The sequence below is a fragment of the Phascolarctos cinereus genome, unplaced genomic scaffold, assembly GCF_003287225.1.
Source record: "Phascolarctos cinereus isolate Bilbo 61053 unplaced genomic scaffold, phaCin_HiC Scaffold_4;HRSCAF=312, whole genome shotgun sequence".
Lineage (NCBI taxonomy): Eukaryota > Metazoa > Chordata > Mammalia > Diprotodontia > Phascolarctidae > Phascolarctos > Phascolarctos cinereus.
The window spans coordinates 92209349-92231044 of NW_027555847.1; the positions used below are offsets into that span (position 1 = coordinate 92209349).

The window sequence follows — 21696 nt, forward strand, 5'->3', positions numbered from 1 at the left end:
TGCGCACGCGGCCGAGTCCGAGCGCCTGGAGCGCGAAAGCAGCAGTACCCTTGCCCTTCGCCGTCGCGCTGGATTTTACGTCACACGCCCAGGCTTCAAAGTTCCTAGGTTGCTTCCTTCCTCTCCCGCCCCGTACTAGCCCAGACCGGAAGTGGCTGAGTCGGAGGGGTGAAGTCAGAAGGCGGTCTTGCGCAGGCGCGGGAAGCCTGACCGCAGCACGGGCTGCTTGGTGATCATCCTGTGTCATCCCTCCGCTGTCGCGGGGCTCATTTGGAAGGTATCGGCGCTGCAATCAGAACCGCCGCGTCTGGAGGAAACTTTTTAAATTTTTGTAAGTAGAAGCAGGCATGTGTAGAGCAAGAGCTAGGGCCTGGAGTTCCGAGTCCCCGGTTCGAATCCCAGCCTTGCCCACCACTTGCTGTGAAACCTCTAGCGAGTCTCACTCCCTCTCTGGGCCTTTGGTCGTTTTTTGTTTGTTTGTTTTGTGATGACGCGTTTGGACCGAGTGATGTCAGATAGTAAACACTTATTAATCGCCTAGTGTGTGCCAGGCACCGGGCGAAGCGCTGGGGATACAAAGAACTGTACGAGACAGGCCCTGCTCTCGGCCTGTGGGGGTGGGGGATGGAGGGAGAGACAACACGCAATCACCTCTGTATGAACAAGCTCCGTACCCCCAAGGCTGAAGTTCCGAGACGCTGTTGACTTGTTTCCTCTGTCCCCCCTCCTCCTCCTCCTCTCCTAGGTTCCTCCGCCGAGGTCATTGCAGCGAGTTCCTCATGACGACCTGCCTTGTGTCCCCAGCAAGAGCCTCCTGCTTTCCCGTCCTTCCTGCTTATGCTTTGGAAACATCCTTTGTTTGTGGGAATACTTATGCACCATTTAAAGCATTTCAAGCCTCCCCTTAGCCAGAAGGGTCCAGAAATCTGACTGAAAACAATTTCCCCAGAGTGTTGAGCCTGGTAGAGAAATGAAGGCTAGAATGGCCTCTTCTTGGTCAAGCAGGAACTAGCCTCACACCTGGTGTGCCCAGGTGGTGTCTAGGTCGAAATGGATTGGGAAACCTATGTATATGCGAGCAAGTTTTTTGACAGACATCAGAGACCACCGCTGGCCTATGAGAGGTTTTGCCAACCCCATGCCAGTGTGGACTATATCAAGGCAGAATCTTTCACTTACTTGGACTTTTTCAAAGGCTACCTGCTCCCAAATGTCCCCTGTGTTTTCTCTTCTGCCTTCACCAAGGGCTGGGGAAGCAGGAAGTACTGGGTGACCCAGGATGGGAAACCTAACTTTGATCACCTTCTTTGGAATTTTGGTAAGCATTTCAGCCAGAAGCGGTTCAGTGTAAGGGGCAAACGCTGATGGGTGTCATTGTCCTTAAAGGAAAACACCTTCAACAATCAGTTAACAAGTCCCTGCTGTCAGGGTCTTGTGACCTGGACACAAGATCTGGGAGTGTAGACAAGACTTCCCTAAGGACACACAACACAAAGGAAGCCAGAGACCCAGGGGGAGCCCCTTCGGTAAAAAGAGGCTCATAGGGCTGCTTTCTGGTGTCTGGACCATAGATTTAGAGCTGAAAGGGAGTGCCTGTAGAGATTGTGACTTGCCCAAGGTCTCAAGGTAGTACATGACAGGGCTAGGATTAGAACGTAGGTCCCCTGACTGCCAAGTCTAGGGGCCTTTCCACTTTCTTGAGACAATCAGCTCTGCAATCTCAGGAAATGCAGCCAGTCTATAATAGCAGCTCAGTGGCTTTAACTTACTAACTACTTTTTAATGGTATGGTCAAGATCTGATTTGTGTGTTTCTTAGTTTTCTTAAAGCAGGGTCTGGGTGTACTCTGAGGAATTATAAGTGATCTAGAGCAGGGGTGGGGAAACTTCAACCTCGAGGCCATGTTTGGCCTTCTAGGTCCTTGGGTGCAGCCTTTTGACTGAGTCCAAGTTTTACAGAACAAATCCTTTTTTTTTTTTTTGTACTGAGGCAATCAGGGTTAAGTGACTTGCCCAGGGATACACAACTAATGTCAATTGTCAAAGGCTGGTTTTGAACTTAGGTCCTCCTGACTCCAAGGCTGGAGCTCTATCCACTGCTCTACCTAGCTGCCCCAACAAATCCTTTTGTTAAGGGGATTTGTTCCATGAAGTTTGGATTCCGTCAAGGGCCATACTTGAGGACCTAGAGGGCCACAGGTTCCCCTACCCGTGATCTAGTCTTTACCATCAGAGACTTTACAGGATGATTTTTGAGGAAAGGACACAAGCAGATGGCTAAACAGGAGGAATAAAATAAATGTGAAATAAAACATAAGAGTGTTGAAAGCTTGTAACTAAAAAATAAACCTAAAATATGTATAAAAAATAAAACCTTAAAAGTCAAAAATAAAAAACTCAATGCTGAACATAGGTAGGGAGTCATTCCATCGAAGGAGCGTAAAATGAGATCAATATAGCTTGTTTTTATAGCACTTTACGTGGTTTCACATCCATTATTCCTCTTAAGCCTCACTATGTTGAGGATAAGGTAGGCCTAGCAAGTAGTATATTCATCTCATAGATGAGGAAACCAAAGTTCAAAGTGATTTATCTAAGGTAACTTAGTGGGATTCATATCTCTGGATTTGATCTCCTGGGGCTAGTGTTACACCTTCCCACACTAGACTCATTTACCTGCCACCATTCCTCTCTTCCACTCTTCCCACATTGCCTAAGTGACCCTGGGTAAGTCACTTAATCCCTAGGAGCCCCAGGCAACTCTCAGACTAGGCCTTTATGGAATAGTTCCTTGAGTTCCATATACCAGTGAAATCACAAATCTGATTTAAAAAAAAAAAAGTCCTCCCCATAGCCTGTCGAAATCCAACTGTGCTTCTTTTTGTCTCAGACTTGGTGTAGTTCCTAGCTGTGTACTCCTAAGATCCTGAGTGACTAATATAAATAAAAGGTAATATATTGGTTTACATTTGTTTGGCTTTTCTCCCTAAGTGGATCCTAGGGCTAGGCTCTTTCAGTACAGGGACCATGTGTTAATGTAGTAATTAAAGTGCTCCTCCAGCAAGGAGGTTCCAAAGTCCCGAGTGTCCAGAGGGTCGTGGATTTATTCCTTTTGGATAGGGTCACAGGGGAAGTTCTTGAACAGCCTTCAGTAGAGAGGAAACAAGTATTTATTGAGTATCTACTGCATGCCAGACGCTGTCCGACAGGCTTTACAAATATTTTCTCATTTTATTCACTCATCAACCCTGGGAAGTAAGTGCTGTAATTATCCCAATTTCACTGTTGAGGAAACTTGAGACAGACAGGTGTTACGTGACTGGCCCAGAGTCACACAGCTAGTCACTGCCTGAGGCAGGATTTGAATATGGATCTTCCTTACATGCTCTGTCCTGGACTCTGCGTAACTGCCTGTGTCCTAGTAGGAAGACAGAAGAGGACGGTGTTTGGTGGAAGAGGGGCAAGGGCATTCTGGGGGAGGATGGGCGGGGCTGAGGAGGTAGGAGCAGCTAAGATGCCAAGTTTTTCTCAGCAAGGGCTCTCCTCCAGCAAGCTGGTGAGAAAGATCTCTGTTTGTTTCAGGGGATGCAGTAGTTCCTGTCGCCAACTGCAATGTCCAGGAATACAACTCTAATCCAAAAGAGCAGATCCCACTGAGGGATTACATAAGCTACTGGAAAGACTACATCCAGGGCAACTACTCTTCTCCCAAGGGATGTCTCTACCTCAAGGACTGGCATCTGTGTAGGTAAAAGGCTAGATCACCAAGTATGGACTTGACCTTTGTCAGTTTTCTGAAAATGGATAAATCCAGTTCACCAAGCATTATTTCAGCACCAGAAATCAGCTGTGATGGGAAAGCAAAAGGCATGAGTAGAATTTAATAAAGACAAGGTAATTTGAGGAGAGAGAGAGAGTAGTAATAACTAAAGGAAGGTGTTTCTCATGAAATGGCACCTGACCTCAGCCTGGAGGGGAGATTAGGGGGAGGCCTCATGCTATGGCCATATACTCTCAGAGTGTGCCCCTAGTCTCTGAAGGAAGTCTGCCAGTGAACTGGTAAACATTTGAATTAAAATGAGAATCATCTCCTTCCTTATCCCTATCGTTGATATTGTCCACAGAGGAATTCTCACATCATATTTAGCTAAAATCAGAACACCTGATTAAGTCTCAGTTTGTGTATTGATAAATTTATCTCCAAAGTCGAGGGAATGATGAGAGAGATTTATTCATGTGGACCTAAAGTTGAGGGCATTGACTAGCTAAGTTCCTTCTTGCTCAGATGTTTTATGATTCATTGAAGCCCAAGATGAAGGGAAGTGATAATAAGAGAAAACACCTGACTGTCCCAAATGACCCGGATGAATTATACCCTAAACTATTGAAACAGCTTGGAGTTGTCCTGGAAGAACTATGTGAGTGTAACAAGATAACTAAAAGTTACTCTGAGACAGCGTGTGCTAAGTGCCAATCTAAACAGTCTGGGGACTGTATTTCTTGCCTTCTCAGTGGGTGGGGGAGGGTCAGGAGAGGGAGAGAATTTGAAACTCAAATTTTTTAAAAAAGAAATGCTCAAAAATAAATAGGTTTAAAATAAAAAAAAATATCATGTGCAATAGAAGTTCAGAGGAGAGAGTTTTCAGCAGGGACTTAAGTGGTCCAATAAGAATTCGTGAGTTCCATTTGTCAAAATCTTTTAAAGCTCAGTTCAGATGCCAGTTCTGTGAAACCTTCCCTGATGCCAGTGGCCTTACCTGATCACGCCCAGAGCACTCTATCTGCCTCCTAACACTTTGCCTTCTTCTTGTAATATTGTTTGTGTTCAGCTCTCCCTACTAGACTGACCTGTCATAGCTTAATCGTCTCTGTGCCTTATAGTGCTTGCTTTAGTGCTGTGCATATAAATCATGCTTAGTCGATGTTTGATGAACAAATTAATTATGTGTGTGTATATATACATATATATGTATATATACGTGTGTATACACACACACACACACACACAATTAATATACTAAAAGAAATACTCCAGATACATCAGACTCTGAACAAAGAGATGGTGATGGGTATGCTCGGTTTGAGTACATTAGACTAGCCAAAGCAGAGGGTGAGAGAGGTGGATTAAGACCAGGTGTTGTACTTACCAGGTGGTGTTGGCCTCCAATTGCAAGCTACAGAAATGGTACAATTACTCTTTTTGCAATGGGGAGCCATTAGGGTTTTTGAGCAAGAGAATGTTAACAGAAATAGTGATTTTCCACAGTAATGTTAAAAAGTAGAGAAAAGGTCTGGGTGATCATTTTAACCTTGTCTACCAAGCATATTTATAGCAGAAGACATGTTGAATTATAATACCTATACAAGTGCTGTATATACAGTTATATTCAAATCACTTACTAAGTCATCCGCCTTTACCAGGCCAGTAAAGATTGAAAGGGAGTGAAAAGGAGGAAATGAGCGATTGGGCATACTCCTTGCCCCACTGCCACTTCCCAGCTGCCCCTCACACTGTCTTTCAGTAGGCTCTCTTCTTTTGAGGGTCTGTCTATCTGTCTATGTTGACTTGCCCAGATTCTTGTCACGTGCTGGTCTACAGCAGGTGATTCTTTCTCTCTGTCTCTCTCTTTTTTTTTTTTTACAAAGTGTTCTTTAGAAATAATGAGCTTGGTACAAAATACAGTCTTGATTCAGAATTACAAAATGTCCGTGTGAAGGGGCAGCTAGTGGCACAGTGGATAGAGCTCTAGCCTTGGAGTCAGGAGGACCTGAGTTCAAATCCAGCCTCAGATATTTGACACTTATTAGCTGTGTGATCCTGGGCAAGTCACTTAACCCCAATGGCCTCACCAAAATTAAAAAAAAAAACCGTCTGTGTGAGAGAGAGGCATTAAAGGCCATATAGTCCAACTCTGTCTCATTTTGCAGATAAGGAAACTGAGGCATTTCTCCAGCTTTACATAGCTCATTCCAAAGCTGAGACTAGAATCTAGGTTTTCTGAGTATTCAGTGTTCTTTCCACTCTATCATACTGCCCTCGATGAATAAACTTGTATTGTAGGATTCCAACCCATGCCCAAGTCAACTGGTTCTTGCTAACAGAAAGTTACAATTGGTATCTATACTGTCAATCAACAAGCATTTATTAAGCAGTGGCTGTGTGCAAAGAAAGCAACATGGTATAGGTGCTAGAGACAACCTCAAAATCACAAGGGTTCAAGTCCTAACACATACTGACTGTGTAATCCTGGGCAACTTAGCCTCTTGGTGCTCCAGACAAATCTCTTAAAGCTGTAATTTGTAGAGAAGGTGCTGATCTGCATGGGTAGGGGGAGTTTATTCGTCTGAGTTAAATCACAGGTCCCCAAGGGGCAGCAGCTACTTTTCTTTTAAGGGTTCTAGATTAGATGAGGAGATTCTCTAGAAGTAGAGTTCAGGAGCCCTGATCGTGCTTCCCCCTTTGATTATCAGGACAGAAGACAAAGGGACAGAGAGTTCTCTGTCCTTGTACAAGGACAGAAATGAAATTGCCCCTGCCTTCAGAGAGCTGATATTCTGTTGGAGAAATAAGATGCGTGCAAAGTAATTTGGAGGCAGAGGATGCACTAGCCCCTGGGGCATCCACGCAGGAGGCGCTGCTTGAGCTGAACCTTGAAGGGAGCTAGGGTTTCTAAGAAGTGGAAGTGAGGAAGGAGCCTGTTCCAGGACCCAGGGGACCATGGGGGTTGGAGAGGGCATGGCATGTGTGGGAAGCAGCACGGCCACTCTGGTTAGACCAGCATGTGTGAAGGGGAGGCGTGTGTAACAAGAATCTGCAAAAGTAGATTGGAGTCGGGTTGTGAAGGGCTTTCAGTGCCAGGGGGTGTTGTGGTCAGACATGGTCTGTGTTTTAGGAATCTCACTTGGGCAGCCAAGAGGAGGTGTCTTTGGAGAAAGGGGAGCCTGGAGGCAGGGGGCCAATGTGGAGCCCATCACAGTACTCTAGTGAGAGGTGATGGCGGCTATATTAGTGGATGTGTGAGAGATGCTGTTGAGGCATGGGGGGGGGGTGTCGAGGACAGCTCCTGCATTTAGGAAAATTTATCCAAGCAAAGAAGATGGGCACTAGAGCCTATAGAACTGCATGGGGCGACCTGGAATGTTTTCTCTCACCCTATCTCTTCTTTTTTAAGGAGTTTCCCAGATCAACACGTATACACCACACCTGTGTATTTCTCATCTGATTGGCTGAATGAGTACTGGGATGAACTGGCAGTGGATGATTATCGTTTTGTTTACATGGGACCAAAAGGATCATGGTAAAGCTGTGTTTTGGACTCTTGGTGGTGGTGGGGTGTGTGGGGTGTCTTCAGTTCTATAGGGTGCTTCAGGCTCTGCTCCCTCCAGTCTATTCTGCACACTGCTGCCAGGCTCATGGGTTGCCATGGCCACAGTTAATAACTTAGTGGTGATAAGCCTCTTGGTTTCTTACTAGGCTGGTCCTCAGAAAGCAGACACAATGTGACTCCAGGACTGTAGTGCATGCCTTCCCGGTGTGACAGCACCTGCTAGAGCCTGGGCTCTGTTGGCATAGCCTTTATAACCTGAGATCACTTCAATATCCCAGGGAGACATCTTTGCTAAAATACTACTTTTCACCATCACTTTCCTCATCAGTAAGTTTCAATGGCTTCCTCATAGCTATGAAATAAATTCCTTATTCTTTATGTCAACATTTTCCTGTCCTCTGTAATGTTAGGAACCTACCTTTCTCTCCTTTCCTCCCAACATTCCCTGATACAAATCCTCTACTTTGTCCAGGCTGACTGCCCTCTGAATATATCTTATGGTTTCCTACCTTGATGCCTCTGTTCATGTCATTGGCCATTTCCCCTCTTTTCTGGTGTGCCTTCTCTAGCCTTTCTACTTTTCCTAGATCCTAAGCATCCTATATCCCTGCTCCCTGAAGGATCTGGTCCTGGTCCTTGGGAATCGTTGATCTGCAGGTACTTGGGACCACAGCTCCTCCCGTCTCATAGCCAGTCCAAAGGTCATTGTCTTTAGACCCAGAGCTCTGTCATCTTGTACTCTTTACTAAAATTCCCTGATTCCTGGCCTCTAACTTCATCGATTGTGGTTTCCCAGGTCCAAAGATCTAGTATATGAAATATATATTTATGTACTCTCCTCCCTCTATTCCTGACATTGCTACCGTTGTGCAGCACAGGTCCCGCCTTCTTAGCATCTGCTTCTCTCTTTTTTTCCTCCCCTCATTCCCATTCAAAACCATAAGAGTGTGTTTTGGAAGGATATTGAAAAGGAAAAGCAGAATCTACAATTATATGCAAATTCAAAAAATAATTCAGAATTACCTTGCAAGGTAAGTGCATGTGAAAAAAATCCACCCCAGACTAGGTGGGCCGAATTTTATTTAGCTAATTAATCTGTCCTGAAATCCCCTCAGACCTAAGCTTGACCATCATGTACGCTTCTCATCCGTGAGAGGCAATCCCGGCATCTCTTCCTTTCCTGAGTCCAGAGAAGAGTGGCCGCTACTCTTCAGAACATTCCTAAGCTCGATTTGGGATTCACCCGCCTGTCGAGCGCTGCAAGTTTGGATCTAAGGACCACATATGTAGGTCTGTTCTTAGCTATGCTGCTCCACTAATTGATTTTTCTGGGGTTTTTTTTTAAATCTGGCATCTGATAATAACCTCTTTTTAACATAATTTGGGATCTAACAATACAAATTCTTCCTTTTGCCCCCATAATCCTTTTCTTATTCTTGCCTATTTTTCCTCAATATAAATTTTATCACTTGACCTAAGAAGGGAGCAGAAGCTAAATAAAGACTGAAAGACTTGTTTGAGTCACAGTGATCATAGTAAATAGAAAAGATTGTCTACATTTTTGGCAGGCTGCTGATTAATAGGTCACAAAGTGCTTTAAGGTTTACAAAGTACTTTTCTCACAGCCTGCTCTGTGGACAGTGTATCAGCCCCATTTTACACGTGAGGAAACTGAAAATCAAAGAAGTTTTGTGACTCGCTCCAGGTCACACAGCTGGTGTTAGAGACACAACTCCCATCTAGGTCTTTTTCTCCTACTAATGTTCACAGATTTTGAAGGATCATCAGTATTACCTTGACACATATGATGGGAAGATTGGATAAGGTTTTATGGATATGAAAGACGGGACTAAACTTTCCATGTTTTGTGTCACAGGGATTTTTTAACTGAATTAAAATCCATTGTGCAGCTTATTGACTCACTCCACAGGACCCCGTTCCACGCGGATGTCTTCCGCTCCTATAGCTGGTCGGTCAATGTCTGTGGAAGGAAGAGATGGCTACTCTACCCCCCAGGGCAAGAAGAGAGCCTTCGGGATCATCACGGGAACCTGCCCTATGATGTTACTTCCTCTGCCCTCCTTGACATTAAAGTGTACCCAGAGTACCCCAAATGCTGTCCACCCATTGAAGTCATCCAGGAAGCAGGAGAGATGATCTTTGTTCCCAGCGGGTGGCATCATCAGGTTTACAATCTGGTAAGATCCACAAAACCTTCTCTGTTAAGCTTCCTTTTATTCTCTTTCCTCATGGTAAAAATGATCTCTTCCACCACAGATATCTCCTAACACCTTGTTTGGACTTCTCCTTTACACTTATGACACTGTATCTTAGCAACTGAACCTGGAGCTGGGAAGATCTGAGTTCAGATTCGACCTTGGACTTTAATTAGCTGTGTGACTCTGTCACCTCTGTTTGCCTCAGTTTCCTCACCTTTAAAATGGGGATAATAATAACACCTACATCCCAGGGTGGTTGTGAGGATCAAATGCTTAGCCTAGTGCATGGCACATTGTAAGCACTATATAGATGTTAGCTGTTATGATTATATGTGTATGTTTTATTACTTATATGGGATCCTAGTTCCAGTATTTACTAGCTGTGTGACTGTGGGCAAGTTACTTAACCCTTATGAATCTCATTTTACTCACCTGCAAAAATAGGGATAATCATACTTGCACTGCCTACTTTATAGGGTTTTGGAAGGAACCAAATGTGACCTTTGTGAAACTTTAAATGCTATAGAAATTTGAGTTACTATTATTCCAAACTCCTTAAAGGTAGGCTCTGTCCTTTTTCATCTTTGAATCTTTGGCGCTGAGCCCAAGGACCCCCACATAGTAGTGTTTAATAGATGTTCATTGAGTTGAGTTTAGGCCAGGAGAACAATTGGGTTTTGTTCATTTAACTCAGAGACATATGGGACCTGGGTTCAGATCTACCCTTGGCATGACAGTAACAATGCCTGTCATACCTGCCTGCTTCAGAGGCTTACTGTGAGGATCAGATGAGAAGGTAATATATGGAAATACTTTTTGAACCTCAAAACACTATAAATGCTGGCTGTTCTATGTGCAAAATACCTTGCATGTAATCTCCCATGTGTTTGAATTTATTTTTTAATCTTTTTTAATAATATTTTATTTTTTACCATTTACGTGTTTGATTTTAAATAAACATTTCATAAAATCATGGAACACAAGATTTAGAGGAGGAAGAGACCTTGGACATCAGTGACCTCAACCCCTTCATTTTGCAGATGAGGAACTAAGGCCTGGAGAGACTGACTTGCCCTGGGTCTAAAGAAACATTTCAGTGCTTACTGGTGCCTAGCCCAGTACTAGACAACAGAGAAACAAAGAAACAGAAGGCATAGTACTTGCCCCGCAAGCTCACAATTATGTTGAGGACATAAGATATACTTGAAAAGAATGAAGCAGTGTCCGATATTCAGGTACAGGATCATGCCTGAAAAGGGCTGGTAAGAGTGTGTTTGCCTCATAGGGCTTTCAACTGAAAAGGAAAGGTGGGGAGGGGGAAAGTGTTTGGCTATGGATGTCTACCAAGTTAAATACCAGTGAGACATACCACAGTTTAGGTAGAATAGCACTAGAGAAGCCAAGAAATTTATAGGAGAGAAAAGTCAAAGGATGCCTATATTCAAATGCACAAAGGTTAAAAAAAGCCAGGGTGATGGTGGTGGTGAATGAGACATCCTGATATGAAGAGGCAAATATGACCTCATAGATATCACTGAGACTTGATAGTAGATCCAGAATGGTATGTTTTATTAAAAAAAAAAAGTTTTAAGTAGGGACTGAGAAGCATCACATATGAAGATATTGTAGCATGAGGAAATCCAGGACTCAAGGAAAGGAGCCTGGTAGAGAACATTTGGGTGAATTTCAACGGGCAATATTGTCATGACAGTACACTATTGACCACCTGGACAGAAGAAAGAACTAGATGAGATCAGACGTAGAAACATATATAGACATAGCAAAGCATGGTTATATAGTAGAGATAGGAGACCGTAAGATATCCAGACATCTGCTGGAGTTGTCAGCCAAAAGCAGAACTACTAATGATTTATTAGATTGCTCAATGATAATTTTATGCTTCAGAATATGGAAAAAGCACTACTCTGGATGTGATTCTCATCGACAAGGAGGAACTTCCTGAGTGAAATAGAAGAAACTTTGGTAGCACAGGCGGGAGGCAGCAAACAGTGACCTTTCCATCTTAGAGTTCATGACAGATAAGGAAAGGAAAACCAGGCATGATCTGACATGGACCCTGTTTTGGGGAAGACCAGATTTTAAAGGGTGCAGAGGAAGGGCAAGTAGTATCTTTTGTGGAATAAAATCACTTATTTATGTTAACAGGTAAGATTTTCTCAGAGCTTTATTAAGCAATTAAAAGTAACTGGGGTAAACTTCTTTATGAATTTCCATTGAGTTTCCATTCAGTGAATCAAAACATCTTAAATACATTAGCAAACAGAAAGAAAAAGATTTATATAATTAAGTGTCAGGATATCAGTTCAGTCCAGACCAGGGCTGGGGAACCTGCAGCCTCAAGACCACATGTAGTGCTTTAGGTCCCCAAGTGCAGCCCTTTGAGTGACTCCAAACTTCAGTCAAAGAGCTGCATTTGAGGACCAAGAAGGCCACATGTGGCCTCAAGGCTTCAGGTTCCCCACCCCTGGTCCAGACTTTCCCATAATGTCTAGCTTGAGGCATCAGGTCATAAAACCAGATTGAAGCCAGGGCATGAACTTGGGCTAGCCTTAGCAGCTGGACAACATCTTCCTGAGCAACGGAGAGTACAGTTTATAGAAAACAAGAGCAACCACAAGGATGCTGAGCTACGTGCCTCTTCCCTTCACTTCACAGTAAAAAGAGACAGTTCTTAAATAGAAGTGTCTAAGCAAATGTGGCTTCTACTAAAATTCTGTAGGGGAAGTCAATGCAGGAGGGATGGGAAGTTTTCAAGAATGAAATTCTTAAATCACAAAGAGAATAGTTCCAATAAGGGAAAGAAATAGTAACTTAAAGAGAGCAATGTGAATGAACAGCAAATTCATAGAGCAACTTAGGTTTTGGGGGGTTTTTTTGGTTTGTTTGGTTTTTTTTAATAGTCATGTCTTCAGAAGATTGATGCAAAGGCAAATGGGGTAAAAAATCCAAAACCATGGCACAGGCCTGCAAGAGTCCGGTATAGCTTGGAGTGAGCTGAGACTGGTTAGGAAAGCTAAGAACAACAAAAAAGGATTTAAAAAATCTGTATTGCAGGGAAAAAAAAGGATGAGGAAGAGAGAGGGCTGTGTAACAAAAAACACAGAACTACTTGACTTAATTTGCTTCTGTTTTCTGTACTAAGGAAAGCTTTAGAAAAGATAAAATAAAAATGACTCAGTGGAAATGAAAACTAAGGTAGGAAATTATAATAAAAGAGGCCTTGAATTCTAGGTCACCAGAGCCAAACAAAGTGCATCTTAAGGTGCTGGATAGGTGTGATAGCATAAACTCCATCAGCAATCTTTGGAACATCCTAGAAAAGGACTAATGTGGTATCTGTTTAAAAAGAGAGAGAGAAAGAAAGTGGAATCTGCAACCGTAGGCTGGTGAACGTACCTCAGTTTCTGCCAAAATCCTAAAATGTTAGCCAATGGCTGGTGACTGAACATCTGGAAAAGGAAGAAGAGGTTACAGAGCTCAGGCGGAATGCTGTAGTGGACCTAGATTTCAACAAAGCACTGATAAGGTGAAGTTTTCATAGGAATAAATGCCTTACCCTTGAGTTCAAAAAGTCGGCTTCAGATTCAGTATCTGTGTAGCAGCTGGTTTTTGTTTGTTTGTTTTATGGTTGTGTGTGAGGGGAGGGTACTTAGTGGATTGCAAGCTCGATATGAGTCAGCAGTGTGACCTAGCCACCACAGCAGCACTGAGTTCTCTGAGACTGCTTTAAGTAGTATGATGTCTAGAAGGTGGTGGTGGTTCAGTCACTTTTCAGTTTTGTCCGGCTCTTCCCTTTTGGGCTTTTCTTGGCAGCAATACTGGAGCGGTTTGCCATTTCCTTCTCCAGGTCATTTTACAGATGAGGAATCTGAGGCAAACAGGGTGAAGTGGCTTGCCCAGGGGCACACAGCTAGTTAAGTGTCTGACGCCAGATTTGAACTCAAGAAGAGGAGTCTTCCTGATTCCACCCCTAGCACTCTGCCCACTGCCCCAAACAGAAGGAAGGAAGTGGCGATCCTGCTGTGCCCTGCCCTGGTTACACCACCTCAGTATGTGTTTAACTTTACAGTGCTGCATTTCTTTCCAGGGCCATGTTAGAGCAAGCATGCTTAGAAGCCAGGCAACAGGACAGCAAAAGGCCCCTGGGTTGTGCCGCGTGAGGGTTAGTTAAAGAGGCTGGGGCTGCTTATCGTGGAGAAGGGAAGCAAGGCTCGGTGGCAGGAAGGCCTCTTCTGTGGAAACAAGGCTTGCACTGGTTCTTCCTGGCCCCGGTGGCAGTGGGCAAAAAGCACAGAGGCAGCTTTGGGTCCAGTGGCACACATCCAATAGCACTGGGCTATTGAACCTAGGAAGCCCCGGGTTCAAATTCTGCCTCTAGTCCTGGTTCCCCACCAGGTTGTCAGCTGATGTGCACCTCTCTCAGGAGTCTTTACATTTTCATAGCCACTTGTAAAAGGCTAATCAGAGGACAGATTGGGCCTCCAGCCCTTTCTACCTCTATCTCAACCAAGCTGGAAATAGGGCAGACAGCCAGGGGCCTAGTCCCAATGTTGATCGAAGCTTTAATGTGCTCTCATTTTCTGACCTGGACTGGTCCTGCCCCTCCTTAAGCAGCTTGCTTGTCCTTTATCTTGGCCCAAACTTAATGTAGATATCCAGTCTGGCTTCCCCCATTTCAGCTCATAACTCCCCCACTGGACCCGCCTCAGCCTCCCCAGTGGTAGGAGCTACAAGCATGCACCACTGTCCTTGGCCTCTTTTCCTCACCTTGACGGGAACGAGCCTTGAGAATACCTCCTCTGAGGTCTGTCATCTGGTGACTAAATTGGCATCTGTTCATTCTCTCAAAATGTCACCCTTTGGTAACCTCTGCTGGCCATTCAGGGATGCTCATTTTAACCCATCACTCTTTCAGGATGATACCATCTCCATTAATCACAACTGGATGAATGGCTGCAATGTGGCTACCATGTGGCACTTCCTCCAGGCTGAGCTGGATGCTGTGCAACAGGAGATCTCTGAGTGGAGGGACACTATGGAAGACTGGCATCAGCACTGCCAGGTAGGATGGGGACAGGATCGCCACATTTGTGGTTTCCTCTTTTAAACCGTGGTTGAGAGCCAGAGTTGGGCTAGGGAGAGAACCAGAGCCCTAGAAAGTATCTAGTTGTGGGTTCCCTGCTTCCTGCAAAGAGAGTCCCTTACTTAAGATGGACTGTATGTAAGGTGATGCTAGGTTTAAAAAAAAAAACTTTATATTGATAGGGGCCTGCACAAAGCCCTTCTCGGAAGCATGAAGGTTACTCTGAGTTCTGACCAGTTATTCTGGGTTTATCACCAGTAGACTCGTCACCTGGTGTTGACTCATCACTTGGTCCCAATAAAGAAACACAAAATGACCTTCGCCTCTGTGCAGCCGCCTTCTGTCTCTTCGGTGTTAGTAGAGTAACGGGAAAGGGGCCGAGAGTGCTAAGCATCACATAGTTTTAAAGATAGTCTGTAAACTTTCATTTGATTCTGGTTGCTTTGGATGTGAGGTTATTCTCCAGTGACCAATAAGTTGGCATACTGCTAGAGGAACTGAATCATAAACAGTATTGACATTTTCACTATAAAATGTAACCAGAAGACACAAAGAAGTTGCAGCTAACCAGAAGGGTGACTCACAGGTCTACTCCTCGGAGACAAAGAAAGGAGTTGGCTTTGTTGTGTACCCCAAGGCCAGAAGAAGCGTTACTTCATGGATGTTTGATGTCTTCTGTCACGGTACTCAAGAAATATATTCTCAAAACCATGAAAATAACAGCTTAAACATGAGCGTCAGTTGCAGAGAATGAAGAGGTATAGAAATTCTGAATCAAGGTATACTCTGATACTCAATGACACTTCATTGCAAAACTGAGAAAAGGCAAGGATGGTGGAAAATAGGTTGGAAAGCATGGTTCAGAAAAAAAGGATTGAAAGAGGCCAAGCCCTTGAGGCCAGTCAGAGCCTTCACATCTTCATATTATGAATATTCTCTTTGAGAAAAGAATTTATAGTCTCTGGGCGTGGCAAGCACCAAACAAAATCACAAAAATGAAATTGATTATATTTTAACAGACGAGAAAAGACTTGCTATTGATGAGGAAGGTATTCCTCATTCAGTTTTCTGTGTATAATTAAGACCACCAAACTGGTCAGAATAAAGATCATAATTACTGAAAAGATGGAAGAATAATGAGAAAATGACACAGCATACCACTGAAATAACTTTATTCCGAACTATTCAAACAACCAGTTGATAATGAAAGTTGGAAAATGAACAACAGAAATGACATGGATACAAGATGCAATCACTTTATCCAGAAATTTGAACAATATAAATCAATTGCCATAACAAGACCAGAAGAACCTTTGACTTGCTTGCCAAGCAGAGAGAAATGGTGGCCAAAGGCATTTTAAACACCTTTGTAAAATCTTTATGAAGGATAATAGGTGATTGTGAACAATTTTATCTCATAAAGCAGAAAAAAAAAGGCTAGAAATCTAGATAGAGGACCAGCTAAGCAAAGTCATCCCAAGGGCATTTAAAGACAAAAATGGAAGGACAGCAAGCAGAAGAGGATGGAAAAGATCTGCAAAGAGTATTTATGAAAACTGTCTTAATCATCAGTGACAGTGAAGAGCCATCACACTGGGACTTTAACATGATCTTGAATGTGCTTATGGGGAAGGTAGCATTGGTGCTAAAGAGAACGGTGGCAGAAAAGCGGTGATTCGTACTGGAAGTGACACAATTGTGAGATTGTTGAGTGAGTGATACACAAAGTATCTGAAGGGAGGGAAAGATCAAAAGTGTGAAAAAATCTAGGACCTTATTAATACAAAAAAAAAAGCAACCAAGAGAACATCAGTAACCATATGCCTACTTTTGCATCTATGCAAAATCTTTGTTAGAGTCATCTATACACCAACTGACGGGCATCCTTCGTGGGTGTATTGCTATGGAGCAAGCAGGCTTTCACAAGGGATATTCAACAGTGGGTCAAATCTTTTCAATTTTACACTTAACTGAAAGATGTAAAGAACACAAGATCCTGCTGTGTTTGTTTTGTTGATTGTGAAAAAGCATTTAAGTAGAACACCGCCTTGAATGCCCTCTTCCAGCAAGATGTCTCCCATCTACATGGTAAAAATCATTTAAGCTACTTCAAATGACGTCATAACAGAAATAAGCTCTGATCATAAACCTCAGCCACCATAGGCATTCACTACAGTGATAAAGGCAGTCCAGCACAGAGTCCAAGTTGAAGAGGGGTGCATTGTGGGTGGGTGGTCTTCCAGATGCCGCTTGAGGATGACGTTGATTGTATCAGGAAAGACCATATGGATGAAGGCTGTTGCCCAGATAATGACATGCATTTGCACGAACAAACTACCACTTGTCCATTTGCATGTATACTTGGGACAGATAATGAGGATAGACAACATATTGGGCCCAGAGTTTAACAGGAGGAGAGTGAACTAGCTTGCCTTTGTGAAACTGTGAAGCATCTTAATGCCTCCAAACTTGCCTTTGGAACAGAAGCCCATCTTTCAAATACCAGCATCCTTCAGGCGTTGCTGTATGACAGCAAAGGATGGAATGCAGCACTTTCTGAAGAATTGAAATTAAATTTCACACAGAGGACATTGTTAGTGTGAGTACATTGTACCATGTAACTAATTAGGAACTTCAAAGGAAAACAGTAGTAAATAATGTCATTAAGGAAATGTATCATAGAAAGATGGGTTAGTCACATGGCCAAAAATGAGGGGATGACAAGTGGACAGTCAGAGTTCCCCGCTGACATCCTGATACGATCTGGAGGAATCAAGGAAGGCCTCCAGCACATTGAGTAAATTGTGGTGAACTTAAAGGGAGATCATGCTCAAGAGTCTCACAAGTTGGGACAAAAATAGCTGTCATCGGCATCATTGAAGGAAACAGCCAAACGAATGAGATCACAGGTCTCAGAGTATTTTGAGTTTCCCTCTAGGACTGGCATAATCCTACTGCTTTACACGTGGTAGGTGCTTAATGTTTGTTAGCTTGGATTCAGTGCCTATTACTGGATTATAAGATGGGCCTGACTTGGAAAGAGTACATTCCTAAAAGTATCTGAAAGTTGGCCCCAGCCCAACCATCTAGCAGTAATGCCTAGAAGTTGTCAGGGCAAAAACAGACCACTCAATAGAGGGAAGGAGTCTTAAAAACTTTGTCTTGCATCTAACTCTGAGAAGGCTAAAGTGACAGGCGGGAACAGGGGCCTTGTGCCTGATAAATGGTGCTAACCAAACTAGCCTTGAGATAAGGATCTGTGCTTTATAATTCAGTCTGTGTTTTTGTCTCTTTTTCTCTTGCCTTTGTCATTTTCATTTCAGTTTCTTAGTAAAAACCCCAACTCGGTCTCTGGTACATTGAGAAAAAAGGATTTATTAGGCCAGGACAGCTAGGGGAAATCGGAGCCTCTGAAGTCCAGGCATGATGGTGATAGTCTCTGACCTCATTACCTGGTTGAAGTGTGTTGAAGCAAGGACACATAGGCAAAGACTAAGGTGGGGAAGAGTTGGGGCAGCTGTGATGACTAAAATGGCCACGATTTTAAAGAGCTGTGGACTAGATGTCAGGGAAGCTGTCACCAAGTAGTTCTTCAACCCTAGAAAATTAATTTACTCACTCTCTTGGCCTCAATTTTCTGTCACATGAGACAGTTACACTAGATAGAGATTCTTAACCATTTTTGTTTAAGACCACAAACCCCCTAGGCAGCCTGGTTAAAGCCTATGGAGCCCTTTTGAGAATAATGTTTTTGAATACACAGGATTACAGATGATGCCATTATACTGAAATAAAGTTTTAATTTTTTTCCCATCCAAGTTTGTGGAACTTCTGAAATCTGGGTCTATCAATCCCAGGTTAAGCACTCCTGTGCTAGATGAATTCTAAGGTCCCTTCCTGCTTGAACTTTTTGTCCTTTTACATCCACATCCTGGCGCTCAAGGTCCTCTACAACATGGCACCATATTATCTTGCGTTCAGACCCTCCACTCTAGCCTGACTAAAGGTACTCATTGCCCTGCAGATATACCTGGCCCCCGTTTTACTCATGCTGTTTAAGTCTGTGATGTTCTCCTCTCTGCCTCTCCAAATCTTAGCCATTCTTCTAGGCAAACTCCACCTCCTCCATCAAGCCTTCCCTAACCAACAGAACATATTGATCCCTCCCTCCCTCAATCCGTCCTCTGAACTCAGATTATTTATTATTTTTGTTCCTTGTTTGGCATTAATCAACATTGCATTGGGATGTTACATGGTTTTTGTTATTGCGTTGTTCAACTTCTTACATTTTTGTGGCAATTTTCTCCAACTAAACTGTGAGCTACTTGAGACCAAGGACTCTGTCTGAAACTGCTTCTAGCCCAGAGGTTCCCAATGAAGGTTGGGTATGTGCTCAAAGAGGGCTCAGGAAATACTTACTGAATGAAGAAAGTACTTTGGAAAGTGTCATTTAAAGCATAATAATCTCATAATACTTCTTTTTCTTTCTGATCTTCAGGTGATCATGAAATCATGCACTGGAATTGACTACAAAGAGTTTTATAACTTCCTCAAAGTCATAGCAGAAAAGAGAATTTCTATCCTAGAAAAAGTTCCTGAGACCAAACCCTTGGGAGATCTTTGCAGTGACAGCCCTGGGCTGGGCCCCCACCATGCAGCTTTTGATTTAAGTCGTATCGCTGATGTGTTAGCATCCTTGATCACAAACCCAGATTTCCAGAAACTAGAGACTGATGAACTTTCGCCACCCCCAGAGGACCTGTTCAACAACCTGAAGGAAAAAGTAAATGCTTCTCTCTAGTTATGCTTTACAATTAAGCATCAAGAAGGTGTCCGTCAGTATACTCCACCTTGCCCCAAAGGTGATCTTGAACTTGGGACTCACTGGGAATTCAAACCTAGCTCTGCCCTTTACTACCTATGTGACCTTGGGGAGGTCACCTAACTTTCTCATCTGTGAAATGAAGTGATGGGACTAGATGAGCCCAAGGTCCCTTCTAGTTCTCTGGGTCTGTGATACTAGGAACGTAATTTAAATAAAAAGTAATTTCCTATTCCCACAACCTCCCTGAGATCCATCTGATGTGATAGAAAGAAAAGAAGCTAACTTCAGAAGCTTTTCCAGCAGATGTTTATTGACCTCTGTTCTAAAGCATCTCTCCATCCCAGGCGCCCAGGAAGCCCCACCTCTTGCATGAGCTCCCCCAAAGCCATCACACGCCAGCACCAGAGACGATGCTGGTGACGCCCTGGGAAGCAAAGCAGTCAGCAGCAGCAGCGGCTCCTCCCCTGCCCGTCAGCTCACCCTCTGACCCTCTCTCTTCTGGAATCACCCCACAGGCTCCAGCAGCTTTGCTTCTCCCCTGGCGATCTCCCTGTGTTGTCAGACAGGCAGCTGCACGTCACTCCAGGAAGAACTGCCCCAGGACTCACAGGAATCTTTGTCTGTTGTGGTGGAGCAGCGATGATGAGAGTGGACTGCGTGTGGGAAACGAGACCCGAGTTCAAGTCCCAGCTCTGTAAAATGGAGCTGATCGTACTGCTTTATCAACCTACAGGCCCCATACGAATGAGAGCTGCTCTTATAATCAGGGCTGCTGAGAATGCTACAGCTTGGAAATGGGGTGGAGAATCATTGTTAAGATTATTCCCACAGCTTGGTGTGTACGCTCCGAACTCCATGATCTCGTCCTTTACGGCCAACTCCCAGATAGTCGCTGCCCAGACCTTCTTCTGTCACCTGTGTTCACCCTTGTATTATAGCTGGGTCCTCCTAAGGTACAGCATCATGTAGAGCACAGTGAAAGGCACGGGAGTTCTGCTTTTCGGGTCCTGCTTTCCACCTTTCCCTCCCTTGGCTCCTTGGGAAAAAGCAGAAGGCTGGAGGGGCAGGGGCACGTGGGACACATGAAGACAGTTATTCCCACCCAGATCACTCAGTCCTGGTCCTGGGCACAGAGAACCCAGTCCTCTAAGGCTGTCTGTCTCCACAGTGTAAGGTCCTCGAAGGGAAACGCTGCGGCACAAACATTTCAGTATTCTCCACGGCATCTCACAGTAACTGTGTATGTAGCAAATGTTCGATTTCTATTTCTAAAAAACTCAAAAAATATTTAAAGTGCAACATTATTTCCCCCTTAACATCTTCCCCAAGGCAAGGACCAGGGAAGCCTAGCCCAGTGGAAGACCCTAGACCCTGCCTGTCTGCCTGCTGGGGAGTCTAGCAGGAGTAAGCTACACAAGAAGGTGAGATAGCCAGAGAAGGGGGTGATCCATTTCCTGAGGAGTAGCACCCTGAGGAGGAGGAACGGGCATTTGTATCCAGAACTCCTTCTCTGGGATGATAAGAACAGACCAGAGTGTGCTTCTTGGAGCCACAGTGATGCTCTGCACATTGCTTTACCCTCCCCCTGTGTGGATACGTCTGCCGGCTTCTCCTTCCTTGGCCTTTGACCCGATCCAGGCCCAGGCCCAGGCCATACATTGCCCGGAAGGGTTGAGCTACCAAAGAGCCTTCTGATTATGGACTCCAGCCAAGCGGTGAAGCCGCATGTCCTCCTTCTGGATGTGCTCGTAACAGGACTGGGTCAGAGAGAGAAAAAACAGTGAGTAATCAGGCACCAAGAGGAAACATCAAACCTCAACCCCCAAGGGGGTTGACCATCCAGTGCCAGAGCTGGAATGGGTATTAGCATCTAGCACAGCCTAAGGCCCAATTTTTCCATTATACCAGGCTGCTTCTAAGCATGGTGGAGAAAGCACTGGACTTGGGAGTCCAGATGCCTATGTTTGAGTAGGGCATGAGGGCAGGGATAGGAACTAAACCGGTGATTTCATTGGTGTAGGGCACTCCTTAATCAAGAAACTCCTACCAGTATAGCCTGGCATCTTTCCTGCCAACGTACAGCCTTAGATAGTTGCCAGGAGCACTGAGAGTGTGTGCCTATGGGCACACGGCCAGCATGTGTCAGGTGATATTAGAGCCTGGGTCTTCCTGACTTGGAAGCTGCCTCTGTATCCCCCTCCCCTCTCCCGCCACTATATCG

The 21696-nt window shown here is 44.2% G+C and overlaps 2 protein-coding genes across 4 annotated transcripts in view; one reads left to right on the plus strand and one right to left on the minus strand.

Moving 5' to 3' along the window:
- Positions 1-168: 168 nt before the first annotated feature.
- On the plus strand, positions 169-20774 carry JMJD4 (jumonji domain containing 4). Its single transcript, XM_020998937.2, has 7 exons — positions 169-331; positions 746-1318; positions 3582-3747; positions 7172-7297; positions 9258-9525; positions 14483-14629; positions 19149-20774. Exons 2-7 carry the CDS (start codon positions 1051-1053, stop codon positions 19449-19451), a joined length of 1278 nt encoding a protein of 425 aa, XP_020854596.1. The 5' UTR covers positions 169-331; positions 746-1050; the 3' UTR covers positions 19452-20774.
- The window catches only part of ALS2CL (ALS2 C-terminal like), a 67657-nt gene continuing 65728 nt past the window's right edge, over positions 19768-21696 (minus strand). For all 3 annotated transcript variants that reach the window (XM_020998935.2, XM_020998934.2, XM_020998933.2), the window contains exon 26: positions 19768-21232. In XM_020998935.2, the coding sequence (XP_020854594.1) occupies positions 21152-21232 (81 nt within the window). In that variant the 3' untranslated portion in view covers positions 19768-21151. The remainder of the gene's footprint in view (positions 21233-21696) is intronic.